Raw genomic sequence first — 24,050 nt, 5'->3', positions numbered from 1 at the left:
CGTGCGGACCCTATGATTGATTTACCTCAAACGCAGAAATCATTAACGTTGAAATCGTAGTCATCTAATTTGAATAATAATTTTTTTTTTCTCATTTCCATTAGGCGCGTGTAATTCATACGAGACTTAATTAAATTCAAGCAAAACAATCTCGAGTCGTAGGAAAGCCCATTAGTCTCGACAGGCAGTGCCGAACTGAGCCGACTGTCTTTCTCGGTACTGTTATGCGCCGGCGTATAAAACGATAGAGATAGCGGTGGTATGCATTTGCATATTAATCCATATAATTAACCGCCTCTAACTAATCACTCACATTTAATTACCGGGAGTTACCCAGCGTTTGGGCTCGCGTCTATTGCTAACTTCAACACAATGACGAAGGTAGGTCTCGGGGTTACCTCGTACCGACAAGAAGAATGTGATGTCATCCCTACGGAGCACTTCATATGTGCGCGCGGACTTGCGCTGACCACCGCTTGTCGAGATATATCGAAGCATCTTGCAATAAGATTTTCATTTTTCACGTCCTAGTGAAATCCACTGGAAAACCGATTCACTGAAACTGCTGTTCTCATGAGAAATTACCCTATTTGCATACGTTATACGTAAGACGGCAATGGAGAAAAGTTTCTGTAACCTTGTTGAAAGAAATTGTTATTACAGGCTGCAGATATCATTTTACGAGCATACAAAGCACTCGCGCCGTACAGATTACTGGAATCACGTCCGAAGACTATAATTGCAATTGTCTTTGACTATGTTCAAGTCCCACAACAAGATTGCTACTGCTGTCAATTTGACCACTCAGGCAGAAAGAATTTATACCCTAATTTGCGTATAACCTGTGCTGAGGCGAACGAGATATCGCCAAGGATTTTGTCCAGCTTGGAACGAAACTTGATTGGCAGGTTTCTTGGTTCAAAAGGTCGCGCGTACTCGCCTCTGAAATATCTGATACGCCGTCAAATGGATGAAGGAAGGAGGCACTAGGAAGTACCGACGCTCAAGTCAGCAACTTTGTTCGGAATAATGTGACCGTCGTAAAAATAGGCACGCTGTAAACCGTAGACACAGAAAATTCCAAAGGTCAGTCCCTCCTCTCTGGTCGGTTGCTCTCTTACCTCTTCTCATTCTCCACTCTCCGTTCCTCTCCAGCCCTCCTCTCTTTTGTCCGGCAAGTGCGAGAGCAACGGAGACGGAGAGATAGCCAATGAACAGGCATTACCCTCCGAGAGTCGTAACTTATCAACCTGCTCGAACACCGTCATTGTTTATGAAGCTTTGCGACGCGGCGTAGTTGTGCGTCTACTCTTAGCGAGCACCCTGCTCATGCGTATTTCATGCCCGGAAGAAACGATGCGGATATATTCAGTCTTGCACGAGGGTCAAGCTTACTTTGAGAATCAATTTAAAATTCCAAGGTATAATTTCTCATTCGGAGGTAATCGCAAAAGTTCAACGTGTTCCTTGTTACACAGATCACGCAGGTCACCGTGCAGTCTGGTTATTACCGAGGTAAACGTTCCTCGTAATTTCGATGGTTAACAACTGTTTAAAGGCACTGCGGGATACGGTGCAGTCTGGAAATTTTCGAAGCCACACGCGTGGTTACGCTGCAGCATTCAATTCAGCAAGCGTAAGCGATATATTTATCAAATTTTTCCAGCTCCGCGGTATGCTTGGTGGTGTGGGTACTTTATTAAAAACGAAAAAAAAAACGACCAACACAGCTTACCAGTTGACCTTAAAATCTACCTTAACCTACTAACGGAGCGAGATGAAGAGAGAGGGAGGGAACTCCGTCTTTCGCCACGTCTCATTAAAGCTGTCGCAAATGGTGGGTTCACCTAAAAAGTCCTTGGGAAACCGCAACGGTAGAGGCGACACAGATTATAAGCCAAGTTAAATTAGAAACTGTCACTTTGTTAATTGTTTGTTTGGGAAACAAACTCCCCCGCCGCGTAATATCTACGTTGTCGGTGACAAATCTTACAATGAGACGTGGGAATTGAAGAAATTCGGTGGTAGTTGCAAACGGTGACTTGATCTACGGGATCTCATCATCCAGCATGTGGCAGAAAATATCTATTCTAATGTCAATGCATACGTATATATACCGTCAACCCTAGAATTCATTTCCCGATCACTTTTGTCTTACTTGGAATCCCAAAAGTAGAACGTTTGCATCGAAAGTGATTTTCGCAGCTTTTCAGCTTTTCAGCTTTTCAGTTCGCTTTGCACAGTTCGACGTCCGGAATCTGGCAACAGAAACAAACAGGTATATCCTCAAAGCTCATCGGTAAAATTTACATGAGTAATTCAGCGTTTCCTTGAAGTGATTTAGTATTATTAGCGGTAAACTGTCGGTTCGGTGATGCGGTGATCCGTTTACCAAGGTGACAACCACGACGCCGTTGGAGCGGTGGATTCCGATAAAGCTCCAAGTATGGTCTACGACCGTTTGGACGAGTAATTAAATTGATTGAGGACTGAACAGCGGATTGAAGACGAACGCATGGAACACCCGATCAGACTAAACAAAGGCTATAGACTGTAGTATCATTACGGATCCTGATGAGCTGCGTTCGTTAGATATACCTACTAGACGTTAATCTTTCTAACTCTCCACCTTCAAGACTTATGCGGAAGGACTTGATAGAAGAGCATTCGCATTGCTATGGTCACTCCTAGTTTTTAACTACTTTTTCGTCCAGGACTCGAAACACTCGGTTGGTAGATCATGATCATTCTCCAGGAGCATGAGAGAGACTGCAAACTCTGAAAGCTGGGAATAAAGAAATTTGCCGGAACGAAAATTATCGAAGGAAACAAAGAATCGCAGAATCGCGTCCAAGGTGGTGAAATGAATGGAAGATCCAATAGCGCGGGAATGCGACGACACTCGAAACCTCTTACCGAAATCGAGGAGACTGGAGTGGCCAGGCTCGTACCCTGGGGTCAAGTAGAGACTGCAGACCCGTTACGCAACGTGCGCAGGAAATTTTTTATATTGCGAAAGGGTCTCTCTCCCAGCGGCGGTGGCGGGGTACATCGGAGAATAGCTGAACGGTATGACAATCACGTAAAAGCTGAGATCCGCGGAATCCGGAATGTCGTAGATCAGAGGCTCGCGCCGCTTCGATTCCTGGTAAGTAGCGCACATAAATGCATAAGTTGCGTAGAGCCGCTGCTTTTAATTATTGCCGAAGACGCCATGCAGCGCGAGCGAGTCTGTCAGGTCCTGAATGTCGATGGAGGGGAAACGAGCAAATAATGAAAGCCGCCTTTGAGGTTGCCTCAGGACGATCGGAACTTACGGAGATCTCCGCGAGATGCGGTTCACTGTAAGCGCCGCTCTGCTGCGTTCACAGAGGTAAAGGTCGCCACCGATCTACAGAGAAAAAAGTTCACCGCGAAGGAGGTATAACGAAACATCCTTCGGCCACCGAGACGTTGTTATGAATAAAATATGTATTTGAGAATCTTCGGTTACCTTTTACCGTAGCCTTGCAGTTTAATGCACGGTCGTTGATGCGAGCTCTTCCAGCTCGATCGGCTAGATTTGATACCGCCTCGAAAACTCGCGGTTATTCCAGTCGGCAAGCGGTGGCAATTAACGCCGCAGGTGAGGTATCCTCGCAAAAACCAGAGCCATCGGTTCAACTTACTGCAAATAACAACGATTCGCTCGCGAATAACGAGCAAGACTAACCGACGGCGGTAAGCGGGTACCAAAAGGCAGAATGTCGCCATTGCGGATCAATAAGCTGTAGAAGCGAGAGGTGGTGCTTTTTCTTCGCCAAATAAGATACTTTTACCGATCTCATTCGAAGCACAGGACCGCAAGTGTCCGTCGATAATATATGGACTCTGTATCGTGCGACCACGAAATGGTCTTGTTTGACCTAATCTGAAAACCGCCTTGTCCCGGGAGTAACGTTACGATGGACTACTTGTTCGTTTCGTTGTCACCGAGAGGGCTAACTTTTCACTCCTTATTACCCCGTTATCTGGCAGTGGGTAGAGTGCTACTTACCGGCTCTGCCAATAGCCAACGTTGCTTGGTTAGTTACTCTGGTTGATATAAAAGAATGTCCATTAGCCCGATACACCTCGATCGGGGCGAAATCCCAACTGAAATTTAACCTTCCAAGGAGGATTCCCGTTGCCAATGCTTTACAGCAATATGTTCTTGATTTCGCGGAATCTCTCTATCGCGTCAAAATAAATTCCCTCTTCATTTATGGTGTAATACGGTGCTCTTGCAATTTCTCATATATGTGTATTGTATTCATCTAAAAAGGGGTGAATTTTTTCCACAACTCGATGAAATATTATGGTGGAGCAAAAATACGAAGAGGGAATCGAGGTATGCGACTGCAGATTAATATCTACCCGTCGGCAGATTCTGTTGAACCTAATGCAGCGCAGAACTGTGTCAATTTGAGTCGCAAAGTTTTCACTTTGATTTCAAGAGAGACGATAGGGCAACGGTCTTAAACACGTAGATATAAAGAATAAAATAATATAAAACTTGCAATTTAGTTGGCCCCCTGCCGATGAAAGGTAAACCGTTCACGCGAAGCATGGCTATCACAACGAGATACGTTTTATTTTATAGTCTTGGAAGCGAAAAGCCAACGTCATAATCAGGCAAAATTACGTTTACGCCGGTAGTAAACTCCAAGTTTATTTACGCCCGACTGACGACCTATCGTAAAAAATTAATTTCATATTTAACTGCACGCGGTGCGTTCTTTCGACCCTCGTTGAAGATCTGACCGGCAGGGTACTTGGTATGTTCCATCAGCAAATGGTGGTACATGATACTTCCGGCGGATCTTTATTTTGTTGCATAATCATCCCTTTGATTTTGTTGCAAATGAAGTGTAACAAGAATTACACGCCACGTGGATGGTAAATAAAATTGTAGTCTTCAAGCCTCAACTTTAAAGTTCTCTTGTATCAGCCGCAAGCAAGGCTTGTGGCGAAGGTCTGTATCTTGCAATCACGAGACTTGTTCCCCTATCTGATGCGAGATCTAGACGTTAGTTTCACCAGAACAATTTACGAAGTCGCTTCATGGGTGTGACAACAGACGGCGGAACCTACTGCCTACCGTCAACTTGGATGATTGCTACAATTAAACTTTTATTAGGTACTCAGCCTCTAAACACAGATCCCCAGTTTTATTAAATTTATGGTTATAGGACAGCGGAGACGTTATCCACGACATACGTGCTTCGTCTGTCACCACCTGTCTTTATTAATCACAGTAACGTCAATCAATTAGCAATTACTATGCTTTCTACGCCGTAATTTAAAAGCAGCAACTTTTATTGCTCGCATACAGGATTCGTCAAGGTGATCCAGTGCATTTAATATACATACTGATTAAACCGCATCGGTCAAGAAATGTGGCGTCTCTCGTGTTCAACTGTAGGATGATCTTCGTTTCGTTGAGTTCATACTTATTCGATTTTGAATCTGTTCCAGCTGATAATTGTTGGCATTTTTTCTGCGTTCGCAGTAGCTGTTATCCGTAAGATTTCAATTTCACAGCGAGACTGAATCCGACTAAAACGTGATTTATCTGATGATCAACGAAGAGGTATCGGCAAAGAGAGGCGAACGAAGATAAGTGGCGGAGGATCATGAAACTGGATAGTCAGAGAGTTGGCAAGCACCTTGCGTCAGATGTAAATTTAACATCGCAGTACGCGGCGTACTGGGTAAAAGCGCATTTATGCTAATTACGAATGGGGCCCCATGGGTACTGTCAAAGATGCATATCTGGGGAATGTTTACGATACGGCTACTGCAAAAAGATCGCATCTTACCTTCTCTTTATTCCTTTCGAATATGGCGACTTAACTAATTAGAACTAATTCGCTCGGTGTTAAGGCGACTCGAAAAAACTGTCGCCGTTACCACTGTCGGATAAGTATGCTGCACGTATTAACGTCTCGCGATATGACTCGTTCCCTCGTGTAAGTCCGTTGCAGCGGAGAGGCATATTGGTCGCAAGTGCCTACGTCCACCCATACGGACGTAGAAAGTACCCAACCACCGACACGACGTTACAGCACACAGACGCGCTGTGGCACGCAGATCGCAGATAACAGACAGAGTTTAAATATACGCAACGCGCCAGGCAAACCGAGAGTATGGATGGGCTCGGTTGATGGGTATCTCTTGACATTTAAATATCATGATATTCCAGAATCCGGGCGATCGTGCCGATCTTGTAACGCGGGCGTGAACATCCTCGACGTCCATCCTCGGTGTATTTGTATCGACGCGACGTCGGCTCGACGGGCAGGCAGGACCGGCCCTGTTTGCCCACGCACGTATCGCTGCATCTTTTTTCTTTCTTTCTTCTCTTCAAACCTTCTAACCGATTTAAGTCCTTACTTCTCCGGCTGCCTTGCTTCTTTTGCTATTCCTCTGATTATTTCCTTTACTTGTTTTGTTACGCCTCGTCTTGTACGGCAACAGTATCAACGGCGGCACCATTCGGCACCAATTTACACACGTAAAGGAGATACTCGGGACGAGGATATGCACTTTGCTTCAGGCGTCTGGTGGGCCGGACCGGTATACGGATTTCGCCGACCTGCGCCACATCGGCACCCCGTTTATATATCAGCGATTCGATATCGATCGTAAATATCTTATCGGTAAAAATATTCCTAGCATCTTTCCACACCTCGACGCACGAAGCCGCTTATCCCCTTCCCAGTTTTCTCCGATCGGCTTCGTCGCACGTGACACTCCAGAGTCTAGACGGTCCGCAGTCCTGCCCTGCAGTGGTACCCAGATGGTAGACGGCAAAACCGATGCCTGGGTGGTCCGCACTAGTTATCTCCGGTGTCGATACGCAGCACCTCGTAAGCTCGTTACCTGATGTCAATGCAGGGAGCAGGTTGTGATAATATTAACCACAGCGCTGCACCTGAGACCTTGTCGCATGCCGATGAGCCTCAGCTAAATCAGTGAACTGGATGAAACCGGTGCTATTCTCGGCGGCGTGTTGGTAATCGGTTTTCGCCTGACATGCAAATCTGCTCTACGTTTCGGCTCGAAAGTTCTTGATTTCATTCTTGGGAGTGGGGAAACTGGAAAGAGCCTCGGTGGAATCTCAATCTTCGAGTAATGACATTCGTTAAAATAACTGAGATCGAATCGTTCTCGGTGTTCACTGCTGTCATGATGCGTATCTGTGCCGATTAATTTCTTCGCTTGATTTTTCTCCTCGTGTAACGACCAATACGGATTGCCTCTTAAGGGCGCGGCGGACATTCGGGCGTTATTGGTATACAACTCTTAATGAGAATTAATCAATTAGGCCCGAGACCCGTTTCTTTTCTGAACCGGTTGAATAAATTCGTCAAAAAGCTGTCAATTGACTTTTCTGCGCACCCACTTTCAGTCGTGCCAAATGGCACGCTGACAAAATATTTCTTCCAGCGAATTCGATAAACTCCACCACGACAAATCCGCTGTATCGAAAATCTAGAAAGCGATGCGAGGATCGACAGGTGTTAACTTTACGGGGTAATTGAAACAGTTGGGGTGAAGATTTCACGTCTGGCTGTTATCCCCAGCATCCATTTGTTAACGGTGAACACCTTGGGATATTTATTTTTAATTCGGAAAACAGGTGGTTATCTGGACGTACGTTGAACATGATGATTTCCTAATCCTCGAGTCTGATCCTCGGCGTCAGGTGTTTATCGCGTCCTCATCGCTGCTTGCGAGTCGGCAATGTTTCCCTGGGCTTATCTCCCGGCGTGTCAGACGGAACAATCCATTCTCGGACATTCTACGTTGACGTTTACGCGGAAAATATTAATCTCCCAATGATCTGACCGCAAAATGCAAGCCGTCGCCGGACTCTGGGGTCAATCTTGAACGTGACTTGTAGAACATAGTTATCGTTCCTCGAGAGACCGGCTACACAGCGTTGTATCTATATATACACATCGACAATGGTGACAACCGGCTTGGAAAGTAGATATTAGCGGTAATTTTTGTGCCCGAGCCCCAGGAGCGGGTCGCTGAGGAGCGCAATCAAATTCCATTACGGATCGGGCCTGGAGGCCGTTCTCAAAGTGACGGTGAATCGCTTCTGCTCTCTGCCAGCGTCCGCCGAGCACCAATCGATCGAACGGGGTTCAAAGGTGTCCGATGGGGCACGGTAGCGTGCCGGTGTACGACGGGCTAGCCGGTAGTTGTGCCTAGCAGGGGATAATAATGCACCCATAAATCAAGGCCGTCGTTGTCTTCCTTATTGAATACGTCATCTCCGAATCTTCTTGGCAACTGTTTATCAGTTATGCACCGCTGATCGAAACCACGATCGCCTTCAATTACAATTGCACGACGCACGCGAAGAGATCGATCAAATTGACGGTTTGCGCGCGAATCGTCCGATAGCAGAAAATCGGACCCCCAATTTCTTTCAACGTTTTTACTGACGTTATCTCACGCACGCGTCGACGTTCGTCGTCGCGGCGGAGGAATAAAGACAAGAAGAAAATGAAAAAATACAAGTCTTCGTAAAAAAAAGTAATGGAAAATAAATAATTTGCGTCGTAAATCAATCCTGTTACGCGTAGTGCTGTCCGAAATTATTCACCGGCATTGACCGAAGACGGAAGACAACCGTCCGTCCGGTGGCCCCGCCGTACCTACGGATAAGACGCGCGGTATTGCAACGACGTCGGGCAGATCAATTACGAAGATACGTCGCTCCGCATTGCTGATCCTGCCAAAACCGCGCGGACCGGCTGCAGGTCCTCCCGGACGTCAGCTGTCTTCCAACTTCCTTGATTTATTTTCCCACTCCGTTCGACCGCATTGCGTTCGGGTAACTCCAGCCGCACCGACTCCCGACGAGCGCGCCGTCCGCTCCAATCCAATCCGCACACGACAAAAGCAAGCTTCCTGCATCGCATTTAATTTAAATGATAATCGGGCCAACTTTCGAGGCGCTGCCCCTGCGCTGCCGATTGCGAGGCTGCTTCTTTTGCTCTGCTAGCATCACCCAATTATTATTCGCCTTCCACCAGTCATGCGGTTATCGAGGGCCGCGGTGGTCCCCGACTGCTCCCATCAGGATCAAAGATATATCGAAGGTGTGAGATGGAGTTGAAAATCCGCCACGGCGGTGCTCGCCGCCGTACATCAACCTGTCGTTTCGCGCTTACGCGTAGCCTCCGTTTCGCTGTAACAGTCAACGTCAAACGTTACACTAAAGAGGACCAAGAAGTAATTTAAAAAGAAGGGTCGGAGAGAGAAGCGCAGTTCGTCTTCCTTACCGCGGACTGTTTTCGACAAGCTCCGAGGATCTCTCGCCGAGTCGCGAGCCGTCAGACACGCCCTGGCCGCGGCGGCTTGCTCCGGTTAAGTTGCCGCAATAGCGCGTGGCGATATTTAGCGATTTGCATGCGTTAGACGAGCCCGACTGGTCCGCTGTCTATGACCGGATAACCGCTGCTGCTCCGGTGTAAGGAATGGCCACCGCGGTGCCACGCGTCAACCTTATAATTAAGTGGTACCGATGTATACGGATCTAATCTGCATCTGTGGAATACGCAATAAATCGTTGGACGGAAATTAATTAAAGAATAAGTCAAGCCAGGAGCAAAGTCGTTATTCAAATGGCAAGGAAATATCAGAGCTGCGGCGTTTCTTCTCCGCAGGTGTAGAGTAGCACGATCGTTTTTACTACCAATTTACCGTATGCCTAATGCCCGGGTTCGTTCCTCGTATCGCGGGAAACCTAACGCTGCTTTCAACAAGAGTGAGTTATTGTTAATGGTCCCAGGGTAAATAAACATTTATTCCACGAACAATGACTCGCGTAGAACTTGGCAGGCGAGTAGGAAGTCGAATAAAATTTCAATCTAAACGTCACGCGGTCGTGTCTCAGAATCTCTAATGTGTTTTTAGAGCGTTGAGCAAAAAGTTGCAGAGTATCACCTGCCGCGAGGACAACGGTAGCTGGAGTTGGGATGCGTCCGCGACTTGGATTTTATTAACCGAGCGCCCCCGCCTGTCTCGAGATTTGACAGCCAACTCGCCCGGAAAGTCTCGGGTATGTCTTGAGCGTAGCTTGAAAGTATCCCTCGGGGCGCGGTGCTTACTTGTAAATTGAATACACGGACACGCACGATTACCGAATTAAACCGCGATTCGCCCTCTCGCCTTCGGGGCATTTATTCATTAAACGTAGCGTCATGAAATTTACGTGGATCCCTTCGGTACCGCTCTTAATATATTCCGCGATATTCCCGGCGGAGTAAATGAGTGAGTGAGTGAGTGAGTGAGTGAGTGAGTGAGGCGGGTAGGTAATTAGTTGCAGTCAGTCTCGTGCGGATCCGACACGTGTCCTGAATCTCTCCGCCGTATCCGTAGGGACCCCCATCTTCTGCGAATCTTCCCAAAGTCTTGTACCACGCGGAACTTTCTACTCATGCAGATTCACGCGTCGCCTTTCCACGTGTCATATTTTTCATCGAACCTGACCTCCGCTGTATAAACTTTCGTATTCTCTTGCCCTCTTGCGCGGGATGTTTCGTTGAATGCATTCCCCCTCTCCCCCTCTGTTCCCGGACAATCGCGCGTTGATCGCGGGATTCCGCCCGGAGAGACGGGTTCGTTGATGGACGCAGGGAGAGAAGGCCGTTTTTCAAATTCAACGCGGCCAAGCGGTAGGTGGGTAATTCACTTTGAGCCCAGGCTGAACTGAACGTAAATGCTTAAACAACTGCTGCCAAGCATAATGAGGCGACTGGCTCTGTCGGCTCGAGTAGCCAGGTAGCAGCAGCCAGGTAGCCTTTCTAACCGGACCCTTCGTAATGGGTATATAATAAGTTCAGTTGCACAATTAATATTATGAATATTCCGCTAATATAGGCGTTATGTAACCAATGCCTTCTCACGTCGCTACTACTTATCGACCCCGGCGCACGGGCTCGATTACATTTATACACATGCGCGTACGCACACGCACACCCACCGATAATCAAGTCACCTAGGCCATCTGAAACAATTGGGAATTGCGTTTGCGTTTCACTGTGTACCTATGACACAGTCGTGAACAAAAATGGAACCTTGTTTTTTTTTTTTTTTTTTTTTTTTTGTACACAATAGTTGTCTCCGGATCTACAAATCACGACGTGAGTTAATCTAAAGTCGATTTTTCATATTCAAGCACAAAGACTGATATATTTTTATTCGATATTTTTTATCACGGTGTACAAGAGACATCGCGCGAAAGTCGAATTCATTCGAAGAGGGCAGGGTTTTCGGGCGAAGGAGTAGAGTTTTTGATCGCACCCTGCTTCGCTGTACAGCACCCAGCATCCGAAGTGCGTTGCAAATCATTATCGCAGGCGCAAGTTTTTATAGAGCGTATAGTATTAATTTACCGTCGTTTCAGGTATCGTAATTCACTTGGCAAATGAGGTTAAGCAATTCGCGCGCAGGCCGCGGATCAGCGTGAGAAATTGCAATTTTTTTTTTATTTTTTGCCATATCTCGCGGGATCTCGTGACTTTCCAGTGAAAATTTTACTTGCGTCAGAGAGTCGTAATCAGTTCGTCTTAGTCGTATACTCCGAACTGGTCTGACGTTGTATCTGTACGTAGGTACGTGCGCAGGTGGTATAAGGATTAACTTTCGTTACCTTTGAACTACGATTTTCTTGATACATACGCTGTATATGTATACATTATAGGCGTATCTATAGAACCGCGCTTGTTTCCTTATGCAATACGTAAGTTAACGCAGACCGCGTAACGCTCCCGTGCACCTCTTTCAAACCTACTTATTGCACCGCCGCGCCGATCCAAATATGGGTTCGTAGGATTACGTAGTTTACAGAAAACGGGACGCCGGGCGGTGGGTTGGTACCTAAAATTAAATTCTCTCTTGCATGTCGCGTGCGGTATTCCCAAAGGAGCCGATCCAATTCCAAAAGCAATTTCGCCACATTACAGACGGAAAATGGGAGAAATCTAGCGAAAGTAATCTAGCAAAGTGCGCGTTCGTAAGTTATGTCTACGTGGATGTTGCAACTGTTTTCGTGCGTACTCACAATCAGTTAATAATCTATCAAGGATATAATACCATATTTAATATAATGTGATAATATGCATCGTTACGTTTCGTGTTGTCTTTCTAATAACATTGAATCGATTAGTAGGAGTAAATCTAATTGTAAGTGGGAATGTCGGATTTAAAATTTATCCGGTCAAAACAAAAAAAAAAATTGTAGCAGCAAACAACATTGATAAAAGTGATAACAAGGGCGGTTGCGAAATAAAGTTAACGTTACTAAAAGTGCTCGTCTTGAGAATGATGAATTGATTGATTTCCGTAACTTCAAGTTACGCAAGTCGCGGATACCGGTCAGTCAGTAAATGATTTCACGATAATCAGATACTCCGATGTTCGGCCGCGGATCACGCATCTCGAGGTTCATATGAAAATTGACCAGCTTGAACTCTCGGAAATTCGTCGATTGCTTCCGCCGCTCGTTCGCGGAGGGCCGAAACGCAATATGAAATTGCACCGTCATTACGGTTCTCAAATCCATCGACGGGAGTTGCATCGGCGCGTCAATAGTTATCGTGATTTCGCACCGACGATTCAATCGTCTCTTCGTCGAACCGACCGACCGCCGTTTCGATCGATGGATATCTCGCATCCGTCTCGAGTGGCTGGAGATTTCGCGGGTTCCTCACGGAAGTATCGCGTGGACTCAGGTCAGCGCGGAGTTTCCCACGTCTCACTTATGATAATTTAATCCCGATGTAATTTTGCAATTATTCAATTTGCGGATCTGAGTAAAAACCGGACCTCCACCCGTGTTACACACGAGAAAACACCGCAATCCGTTCCTCGTATCTCCGCAGCTACGTCTAGCCGGACGAACAGCTGCAACGCCGACTTCGATTCATCCACGTGACCCAGCTAAGCCTAACCTAGCCTAGACTCACTTGACTTGAGCTATCGCGTATCTCCATCTTGTCCCTTGGAGTCGTAACTTCCTGCCGCAGGTCTGCGGGCGCCTCGCGATGCGGGTGATAAGACGAAAATGAACATTCTTTTCCTCATTCGATTGCCGTCAGGTACTCGGTCCCGGGTCGGCATGATTAAACGGTGAATTGGCCGGTGAAAAAAACGGCTGAATTCAATGCCGCCGCCTCTCTGCATATGCATGCCGAATGTACCGTATGCCTACACGCGCCGGCTGCTGAGTTGTGTTCGATTAAGTCGGCGCTACACGCGACCGCGGATCCGAGCCGACGACATTTCAGCAGAAGCACCTCGGGCCGTTAGAATTTCTACTTGTTTGAAATATACGCAGGGTTCCCCCGGCGTCTGGCGCCGTGATTTTTCAACACGCTTCGTCGATAAATATTCCCGCGAGATCGCGGCTACCGTCTAGCCGTTTATTAAGCCGTAACCCCGTAGGTGAAAAACCCGCGATTCCAACGACCGTCTCGGGATGCCCGACAAATTGTGACCAGATTTTCTGCCGACATATCGCTCGTGTGCATGTAATACCGAACCGCGTCATCATGGGTGGCCTGCGACGCACGGTTTGTTTGCCGGAGTCGCGGAACCGCGCGGTTAGAAGGCTGCAAGCAATTATTGTTCGCATTTCTATCCGCCTGCAGTGCCGCACGTTGGCGTACGTGAAGATATAATTGTTTCGACGTTTTAATAACTGCCCTCGGCTACGTAGAGTTGATTCGCATTGGTCCTGCAAGAAAACCGAGATGGGATAATACGCGCGCGGGGTTTGAGACGAGGAATAAACACGCATACGTAAAGTACAAGGGATCGCCGAGCACCGCGCACCTAAACGCACTGTTCCACCGTACCCGGTTGATACCGGACCGAGATATTGCTCTTAATTATTATATGACGACTCCATCGCACGCGGCTCTAGCAGCGGGCATGCAAAGTAAATGTCGTTAGTCCTATACTTTATTGAAATGCCTCGCCGGTAATTGATCTATTAGCATTCGTTGGCCTTTGGCGTAACCGCGATCTATCCAGCTAGGTATACAAGTCTTGTTCTTGGAAAGAAAAGAATACAATCGCAATTGGAGCTTTCGCTCCATAGGTTGGGTTAATTGCTCTCACAGTCGCACGGTGTAATCGTTGCTCCAATGCAGTTTTCAGGACGCGTAAAAACGTCGCGCAGGCCATTTTCAAGTAACTTTAAACACACTCGCGGTTCCGTCGATATTACTGACTGCTATTTTGCGGAAATTGTTGCGATTTTAATGCGGATTGTTACCGACGGTTACTGCGGCCTAATGGCAATCGATGTGCGCGCGACTGATATTATACCAGGTGTCGCGGCGTGAGAGCCGAGTTGTCGTTGTGCGCTGGGATGCCTACGGTATACTATTACTACATACGGTTCGGCTTCGAACTGGGATCACAATGCACAATACGTCGACTACAGGCCTGCATGAATCACGGAACGCGTTTAATTTATAGCGCGAATATAAAATACGCTTTGTACCAGTAGGTATATAACTAGAGTTCGCACTGTTCCAGCTGTTGCGTGTAGCACCGCAAGAACGACGCACGCTATATAGTAGTGAAATTTTATCGGGGTATAATTATTACCATTATACCGTTCATGAATCACGCCGGATCTCAATTGTGCGTAGATTATTATTATCACCGTGACGATCCTGTCTTTTATTGCCGACGAGGTGAACAAGGGTTTTATTGTCTTCCTGTATAGCAAAACCGACGCGAAGACGATTCGTATAATTTACGTCACATCGTAACTCACATTCAGGTAAACTGTGTGATATTATTATATACACATATCGCCACTAATTTATCGCGTACCCTATTGCATGACCTCTTATATTACGTTTGAAACAGCCGGTATCAAGCCTTATTTAAAGCTCACGGTGACTTTATCGCCCGCACTGACAATCAAATAGTTACACATTGACACTCACGATCAGTCGACGGTCGTCTACTAAATTTTGTGCAAGTTCAACGCGCGATGCGTGTTTCGCTCGTGAAACTGTAATTTCTGTGCCACGAGAATGAGAATCTTTCTTCAGTTAGGTAAATCATCCGGGGAGGTTGTGGCAACGAAGGATCCTTTTCTCTGTGAATAGTTCTCGCCCGTTTCGTTTAGTTATGAAATCGCAGATTCAATTACGTACGTTGCGTGCATGATGTGTGACTAGATTCAACCATATGTACCCAAAAATCCTGCTGCATCTTTACGAGTCTTTTTTGAAATCGAATGTAACGGGCGTGGATCGGTAAGTGGTGAAAACAATTTATGACGTATCAACGTATCGACGTACATATACGTATGTATATGTATATATGTATAATGTACATGTACATGCTTAATGGCAGTCGTTATTTTTCTCATCTTGTTATCGGAGCATCGAGTCGTTACAGCCTTACGCGGCAAGAACGAGCCGAAGTATAAGAAATGGCTAAATGAAAGGCTCCCCTTAAATTTCATGAGCTAATTAATAACGGCCATTAAAACTCCTCTTTCTTTTTACAGGAGGAGAGCGAGCTCTCGAGCAAGCGGTGGGCCAGTGCGCCCCGCCGTCCGGACAGCCCCTACATCCTGGGGGCCCCCACGTCTAGGGAGGTGAGTACATATCTCGATTGATACATCATTTTTTTTTTCACAACTACGGCCCCGGTATCGCCGAAATTCAATGCCGGGGTTGATACGCGCAGAAATAAGTGAGTAAGGATTAAAGAAAGAACAAAAAAAAAAAAAAAAACGAAAACCAGATTTACCTATACACCAATATTGAAGTTTATCCGCACAGATCTGGCGATCGTGCGAAAGATCGGCAGGGATTTCAACCCTGAAAATGGCAATTGGCAGCGTTGCTGATTCGCCGGCAATGGAAATTGGCCTTAGAACGTGACGGCAGTCAAATCGCTGGGGCGTAGCCAATTGCTTTCGACGTTTGTCCCATACTCCAACTCCGTCTGCGTCACACAGGCTCCGAAGTAGCAAGAAACGGGGCGCGAGGCACCGGCACGTTTCTAGCCGAAAACCGATTAGCTCGACTCGCGACAAGGTGTCGAACCGGAAACTTTGCCTTTCCCGGTACGGGAACTGTCTACGCTTACAGCGGTCTCGTCCTTAGTTAGCGATGACGCTTGATTTCCGAACGGAGCGAGCCATAAGATACCCGCAATTTGCCGCATCGTCGTAATTCTACGGAGAGAGAAGCTAACGTGCTGAAAGGAGGGTCGCAAATTTCGATGAAATCGCAATGGTCCGGTCGGTTTTTTTTCGGTTATGTTTCCTCGAAGGATTCGATCGTCGCATAAAACTTCCCGGTCCGACCGACTGCTTTACCGTGTCCAGGGAGAACGGCGGACGAGGCGGAGGACGGACGGGCGTGACGTTGCCCGGCATGCGCCACGCACATTAGAGCTTGCGAGCAAGGAGAACGCTCGATTCGAGAAAGGCAACCTTTCTCCGCCACCTCGTCCCTGCCTAACGCGATCTGCGAGCAGCGGCGTGTCTCAAACGCGGCGAGGATCCGTGGTCGAACTCCTCTTCGAGGTATGCGTATGTAGATAATGTATATATATTTATATGTATGTATATATACATACCTTGGGGAGGGCACTCCGTCATTTCAGAAATTAGTCCGTTTGTCAACGAACAGTGAGATTTCATCGTCCCACCTTCGTACTAGATCAACTTGACACAGGCGTTGAACGGTTATTTCCTCCTCCCGTCGCGTTGCGATGCTAATTAATTGACCCGTAGATGCAATTTACGCGAAATAGAAACCTGTTAGTCTCCTGAATTAGATGGCAACCAGTCGATGTTCGGCAGGTAGTTTGTCTCGAAACTTGTTTTCAGACTTGGGTATACGTTTTATCCGTATTTTATGTTTTATATTGAATTAAATTGACTTTTACCCAGAGTTATAGTTACGACGGATAATTATCGAAATTCTATAAATTTATGTCTGTTTGCTCAGTGGGAGAATTTGCATTTCTTGATCGTTAAAATACTGTCTACTCTCTGGTAAATGATCCGCGGTATGAAGATAAATTGAGAGTATAAGTAACCGGAATCGTAATCGGGAAAATGTAACATTGACGGGTTCGCGAATGGCAGGTGAATTATTTATACTTGGAAAGATTCGTAAATGTTGGAAGAGGCTTGTTTCTGTACACCTAAGTGCAAAATTTTGTGGATACGTACAGACGTCTTTCCGTAGGAAATGTCGTATTGCTCAAGAGGCTCTTTGCCCCGCGGTGAGTCTCCGTCGACGATTCCCTCTCTTTCTTCTTCTTTTATTTCTTCGTTCCACATGCTTGAAATAACCTGAACCTGCTTGGAAAGAGACCGCGCCTTTCTGTATTTCTGCATACAAAGCGACATTCCGCGTCTGACAGAGGGATGAGTGAAGGTCGATGGGTAGGTACGTACGTGTTTCCTTGCGGCTACAAGCCTTGGAAATAAAACTACTGCAATACACGAAACAACTCTAAAACTCTGAGACGGCCAGCTTTCTTTCGTAGCCTTATATTCGCAAGATCAAAAGTCCAGGCTTCGATGTAACAACGTGTTGTGGTAATACCTGCACGTTTCAATTCATAATCATTGTGATGAATTCGTTCGTTACCCACAAATTATCATCAAGCCTAACGCGCGCGTGTGCGGAAGAATATATACGTGAAAGTGCCGACGTACGAGAAGTTCCTTCTTGAAATAAATACACCAGCCAGCCAACCGCCGGCGGTATAGAAATGCTAATACATTCCGAGTAACAGATGAAAAGGAAGGAACAACAGCGGCAGCTCAACAGTGAACAACGGAGTCCAACCCACAAACTACTACACAAAACTTGAACCAGATTGGTAGTATTGAATTTCAAACGTTACAAATATTGAAAAATTTACATTTCTTCGTTCGCCGTGCGACTCGCATAGCCAGGGAGAGAAAATAACACAATGAAAAACAGTGAAAGAAGACCTTGACGTTCAACGCTCCGTGGGCCCGAGATACAGCCAGAAGCTTTGGGCAGGGCCTGTACCTCGGGCGTACGTACAAATCGATGCAATAACACCGTCACGCAAGCTCGCGCTTTAATATTACACGATCTAATTAGCAGTGCCGCGCACACGAGCCCTGAGCTTCATTCGTGGTGATCCAGGGATCAGCGGCTCTGACGCCACGGCTCAGCACTCACGCCTGGACCGCGTTCTCGCCAAGCTTCGAGTTCGACTTCTTCCTGGGTTTATCTATAACCGCAGTGCGGTAGCTGCATTTACGCGGGACTGTCCGAGACCCGGCTTATAGACAAACGTAATGCAACGTACCGGAGAGCCCTGGGCTTCCCACGCCAATTAAACATGACTCATTAACAGCCAGGGAGCTGGCGCTGGTAGCTTGGATTGATGCCCGCTAGCTCCTAGGGAGTCTCTGCATAACTCTTCGCAGAATTAATCGGAACTAATTCCAAAGATCCACGTTCTCCCGCGATGTGATGGTAGGTGCCTATTACGATCGTACGTGAACGCGGGCATGTGAGCGAAAATCAGTCCTTACGGAGCACTCTGCGTGGCTTCCACGCCGGGATTAGGTTGCTTTCGTCACGCCCTCGGGGCCTGTGTGGTGGTGATGCCGCGCCTTCCGCCAGACAAGATTGGAAGAAACCAGATATACTTGGTGACTCGGTGACTTTGACCTTGGATGTTGTCGAGTCGGGGCCTGGACTGGCCCAGTAACGAAGAGGTTGTACCTCGCTTTTTGGTATCAAGAGTACGCGGAACTGGTTGGGCGTCGGCCAAGGCAGAGTCCGAATTTGAAACGGGTGCTTTAACGCGCAGGCGGGCATCGCCGAGAGCGATTCACGTATCCGAACACCGCGTCACAGTTTCGATAATCGTGATTCCGACGATTCGTCGCGGTTGAATCGTCGAGCCGTAACAATCAATTAAACAGAGTGACCCTGTACTTTGTATCGGGTGAGTAGACGAGGCATCCATCCGCGCAGACACGTGTTGCGATAATCCTAATCCACCGTAATACGTACCGTGGTAGTACCGAGTTCTACTCGCATTCATCCGCGGTTACCCGGAGATCCCACAGTCTGTCCGAATGCGTACGTATCTCTTCGGGAGAAACTAAAATAAGTCTAATCGTAGATTGGCTGGTCAAACGGGGCAGCACATAACGCAACTGGCAAAGGGGGAATCCTGCAGGTTCTATAAGCAAAGTGGAATGCCAGCCTATCGGAAGCAATCGCTAAATCGTCGCGCAATAATTTACCAGGTGGAGGGCGTGCGGCGAGGCGAGGCAAAGCTTCTCAATGCGAATTCAATCCCAAGTTGGACGCGTCTCTGTGTGCGGCTAACGGATGTACAAACTACTCGCGCATCTTACCCACCGCCAGCATTCGTCGATCCGAGAAAAGCTTTCGTATTATTACATCTGTATCGCCACGTGCACTTCACGAGCATCGCTTTATACTTTCCACTTTTCGATATCATATCGTTCAGCAGTTGGGATAGGAGGGGTACAGGGGGGACTCCTCGAAGAGGCCTTTAAACATGCCCGTGGGATCTCGTATAATCCTCTCTTCTCCTTTGATCGACGCAGTTCTATGGTCCGTATTTGACGGTCAACGTCGCAGGCTCGGGGAACAAGCAAAGTCGTTAGCGAGCAGATACGCTTCTTAATTACGACCGGATCGCGTCTAATTAGGTCGATGCGTCGATCCGTTGGCTCGTCTAATTATTCTCGCTTGTAGAACAAACGCGCGGCCACTCTCCGGACCTGGCAGACGAGCGGGAAAAAAGGTGGAAGAAAAAAAAAAAAAATATATGAGATAGGCGACGGCGGTATCCGCGGACCCGCCATCGGCAAATAATGTTGCAGTGAAATTTTTGCCACCTGACCTTGACGGGTCGGGAAGGGGCGGGGCTTGCGTCAGACGGACACCGCTATCAAAGTTTGAACCCGGACAAGCATTCCACGGTTGTAACGCTGCGTTGTGGACGTTTCCAAATACCGGCAAGACAGAAGCTTTCGGACATCCTGAAATGTAGGAACCGTGTACCCGGACGAGAGGCCGGTTAGTGCGTCAGGCGCGTCCGACCACTCCCGGATTCGCGGAGGTGTCGTCACCGTCCTCGCGCGTCCTGCTCCTCGTGAAATTGCGTAACCGAGAGAGGAGAACCGTATGCACGAGGTACCTACACACCGGCCACGAGCACAACACCACACCTTCGTCACGGACAACATCGCAGCGTTCTACATCGCCGCATCGCGCCCATCTGTTCCAGCAGTTGAGACCGTTCCATCCGACGGTCATCTCGCCGAGGCAAGCCTTTGTCTCCGGCGTGGGCGTAAGGAATCTATTGTTGCCACGGAACCCCGCTATAAAGCTGAAGAAGATAGGGATCGAGAAAAAACGTCCCGCACTTGTGTACATCGGCATAATCGAACTCGTTCCACTCGGGACGGGGATATGCCTTCGGCGAAATCCACACGGACCACTTTGATCATGCGAGTTAATAGCCCGGGCAACTCCTCCGCTAATTTCAATATTACCGCAATGACCAGACCCGATGTTTATTGCCAATCGTAAAACACCGAAGAGTCTCCGATCTCTGGAATATATCGATATCGGTTATCGGATCAGGTGGTTGCTCGATGAAAGAAAAAAAAAACAGAAAACTTTTTGATCACTTTTTAGCTTGTTACTGAACTTGGACACGCGAACTGCGGTTCGGCATTTCGCCGGGTCAATGATCTTCGTTATCATCCGGCAATACTTGGAACGATGTTATACGGCAACAAAACGGCTAGACGAACGTACGAACGCAGAGTCCTCTTGTAACGTGCGGCGTGCGTTGTCGGCACGTTATACACACGTATACCTACACGTATGCATACTTTTGCATATTGAAACAAGGCGCGTCTTCAATTGTTTCTCGGAGTCGCGTAGTAGACTTTGCCGCCGGCATTCCTTGCCGATTCACACGCGGCCTAGGTACAAGGTTTGATGCCGATCCCCCTAAGGAGCGAGGATAACAATGAGTATTTTCCGCGCGTTGCCGACGATGCCGGTCTGGCTGCAGAGCCGGTGTACCTATTCTAATTAATATGATAACGAGTAGTCGCTTCGCACTTTTTGTTCGTCGCATTTCAGTTTTTATGCTCGTGTGCATATATATGTATATATATACACACACATATATATGTTTACAAACACACCATATACCTACCTATCTGCGCGTCGACGTTGCCTGGGAACGATTATTCATTCATTTTTTGCGTCTAACTACAACCGTACTCGCTTAAAAATATTACAAAGACTGCACTCTTTCACGGGTCATCGATCGGACGTGCGCGATCCTCCGCAATATTGGACACTCGGAGAAAGATTTCACCCCCAGGTTTTCCCACGGGGAGATAGACGCGGAATCACGCGTTTCTCCGAGTGACAATGAGAAACACGCCCGCGGTAACGGGGCTATACGGAGTTGTATGTAAATGGTTTTCCGAGTTTATGCGTTGGTCGTGGGCGGACGAGCGCGAGTGGTGAGTAGACGCAACCCGTTGACCCCTTGATTAATTGCTCCACTTTACGCCGGCCGAATGTGGCAACGGAACGCGCGCATTGTGTGCGGAACACGACGCGAGCGTTTAGTTCCAGTTCAGCCGGTCGACGCAATGGGCCTTACGGTACACCCACGCCTTTCAATCTCTTCATTTTAATTACCGCCTGTCGGTGCTCCGTAATTGTCCCAACGACGCCTTTATCATTCGACGAATTAAATCGCATCTTTGCCATTGTTCTCGTTAACCACCGAAAGTGTTGAACTAATTATTCCGTCCACCTCGGTCGCGTCTTTTGACCTTCAAGGTAGTTCGTACGTTCCGACGTACGCCTGCGAGCTATAGAGTACGGAGTGCACCGGTATCTGAAAGTGAATTTATTTATTTCGCGGATAGATGTATAATCCTTTTTTCTACTTGCAAGTCAGTTTTACTTTTACATTGGCTAATTAAATTTATCACCGTTTCTTGTGTCGGCTGTGTATGGTTAAAACGGAATGGCTAACGACCAAACCGCTGGGATCTATACTTATCTGTAATTAAAAAACTATACACGATTTGCCTGGATGCTATTATGTTATATAACGAATGCTGTGCACCTATCACACCCACACTGCGAACTCGATAGTTCTCTGTATGAATAAAGTGGTGCAATTAGGTTTTGAAATATGTTGAGTCAGTGCAGTGCTGGGGAATTTCATGAGTCTTGACTCTTTACTTATTGTTAGCCTCGGTAACATCTGCTCGCAACGCTATATTTCTGCCATTGCTGTGTCTCAAAAAGTACCGTATATCTTGTGTTTTACTTGTTACGTAGGTACGGCGTAATTCAGCTTCCGTGTTGAGCCAAGTGCGTCTGCGTCTAACGTGGTTCGCACTCATCGTCGAAAGCCATTTCATTCGAAACCTACAAGAGTCATCCTCGAGTCCGTCCGTCCGCACCGTTGAAATTTAATTCTCTGTCGTCGTCCGTCAAAGTAAGAACCCCGCGGACAAGACGAACGATCAAACCAGGCGAGTCAAGACAAGTAATCGCAGGCTTATCGCTACGTTGGTCGATAGAACGACTGTACAGGTGGTATGCGATATCGTTCAAACTTTTGACGTCTGGACGTCCGCCTACGTCACCATACTCACCGATCATCGGTCACGTTTCCAAGTTTTGGGACAATTGACCTGTACAGGCTGAATTGAGTTTTTTGAACTCTTTCACATTTTCGGTTCAGACTTCGTACCTAGCCGCAAACGCATCGTCAGTACGGGCTTTCTTTATAGTTTGTGTGATTTATCTCGCGGGTCTCTCGGCACGAAGTGCAGTTTTCTTCAGAACGGAGTCGCATCCTCTTGTGCAGTGTCGTAAACACGCGTCTCAGCGCTAAGCACTTGAGTCGAGCTGAGCCGAGCGTATTCTAGTCATCTGGTTTTTCACGTTTGAACGTTCGAACGTCAGTTTTTGTCCGCGATCTTAGCTCGACGTCGATATTACGGATAGCACGAAGCACTGAATTCCTCGAGACGCATCGCGCAACGGTTATAGCTTGCACCCGAGTGTGGACCTTTCACGGAGTTTGCCTGCACGTTTATCGCAAGAGAAACAGCGATCCGATTCTGAATTTCTGCACCGATCCACCTTGCGCTTCATCTCGCTATATAGTTCCGTCTTCTTCGGGCAATCAACGTGCCGTCAAGGCGGACTAATCGTTGTGTTTACCGATCTGAGATAACACGTACTCATAAGCCGAGAAGGTATTGGCCAGTTTGACGTACCGAATGCCGACAGGGATTTTACTGACAATACTTTGGCCAACCGTGACCAGTCACTCTGGAACCTTCGGAGCTATCGCAGCCGGATCTTACGGACGTCTGGCTGTCAATCACCCAATTTAGGATTTACCAGCCTCCCGTATGGCTCGTGTGTAATTGTAGGCTTGCTCGCGAATAAAGGGTCAAACTTGGGGATCGATAAATTCACGGGCTACGTTTCTCAAGGTATATGTTTTATTGAATGATAACGTTTAATGATAGGTTCAATGTCGAATGATGCCGCAGCTGATTGATCGATCAAACTTTAATGGATGACGGGGTGTAGTAAATTTTGGATTCGGTGAAAGGTTCGGACATCGCATACGTAATGCGCGCCCGGAGGAACATTAGCCAAAGTTTCTTGTCTCTTTATTCATGTCTTGCGTCAAAAGTAAAATTACAACGTTTAAAATCGTGCGAAATTTGTCATGAAAATGAACTGCAAATGCGTTTTCACAGAGGTCACATCAATTTTTTTTCTACTCAACTGTGACGTGTCGAATTCTTCTAACCTAATCGATCCAGATATCTGGAAGCCATATGTATTGTCCTTCATCATTTTTGGATCCCACAGTATATAGCTACAGAAAGTGGCATCGCATTTCGCGATTCATTC

General features: G+C 47.2%; 1 protein-coding gene across 3 annotated transcripts in view; it reads left to right on the top strand.

Moving 5' to 3' along the window:
• The window catches only part of LOC124179600 (mental retardation GTPase activating protein homolog 4-like), a 254,361-nt gene that overhangs the window by 102,242 nt on the left and 128,069 nt on the right, over positions 1-24,050 (top strand). For 2 of the 3 annotated variants that reach the window (XM_046564168.1, XM_046564167.1), the window contains exon 3: positions 15,581-15,670. In XM_046564168.1, coding sequence (XP_046420124.1) covers positions 15,581-15,670 — 90 coding nt within the window. Of the gene's footprint in view, positions 1-1,519; positions 1,637-15,580; positions 15,671-24,050 lie in introns of those variants that run through there. The other variant, XM_046564166.1, reaches the window with a different exon arrangement.

Source organism: Neodiprion fabricii, chromosome 4 (genome assembly GCF_021155785.1).
Source record: "Neodiprion fabricii isolate iyNeoFabr1 chromosome 4, iyNeoFabr1.1, whole genome shotgun sequence".
Lineage (NCBI taxonomy): Eukaryota > Metazoa > Arthropoda > Insecta > Hymenoptera > Diprionidae > Neodiprion > Neodiprion fabricii.
The sequence above is the reverse complement of the archived record's forward strand: the minus strand, read 5'-3'. Positions and strand labels throughout refer to the sequence as shown.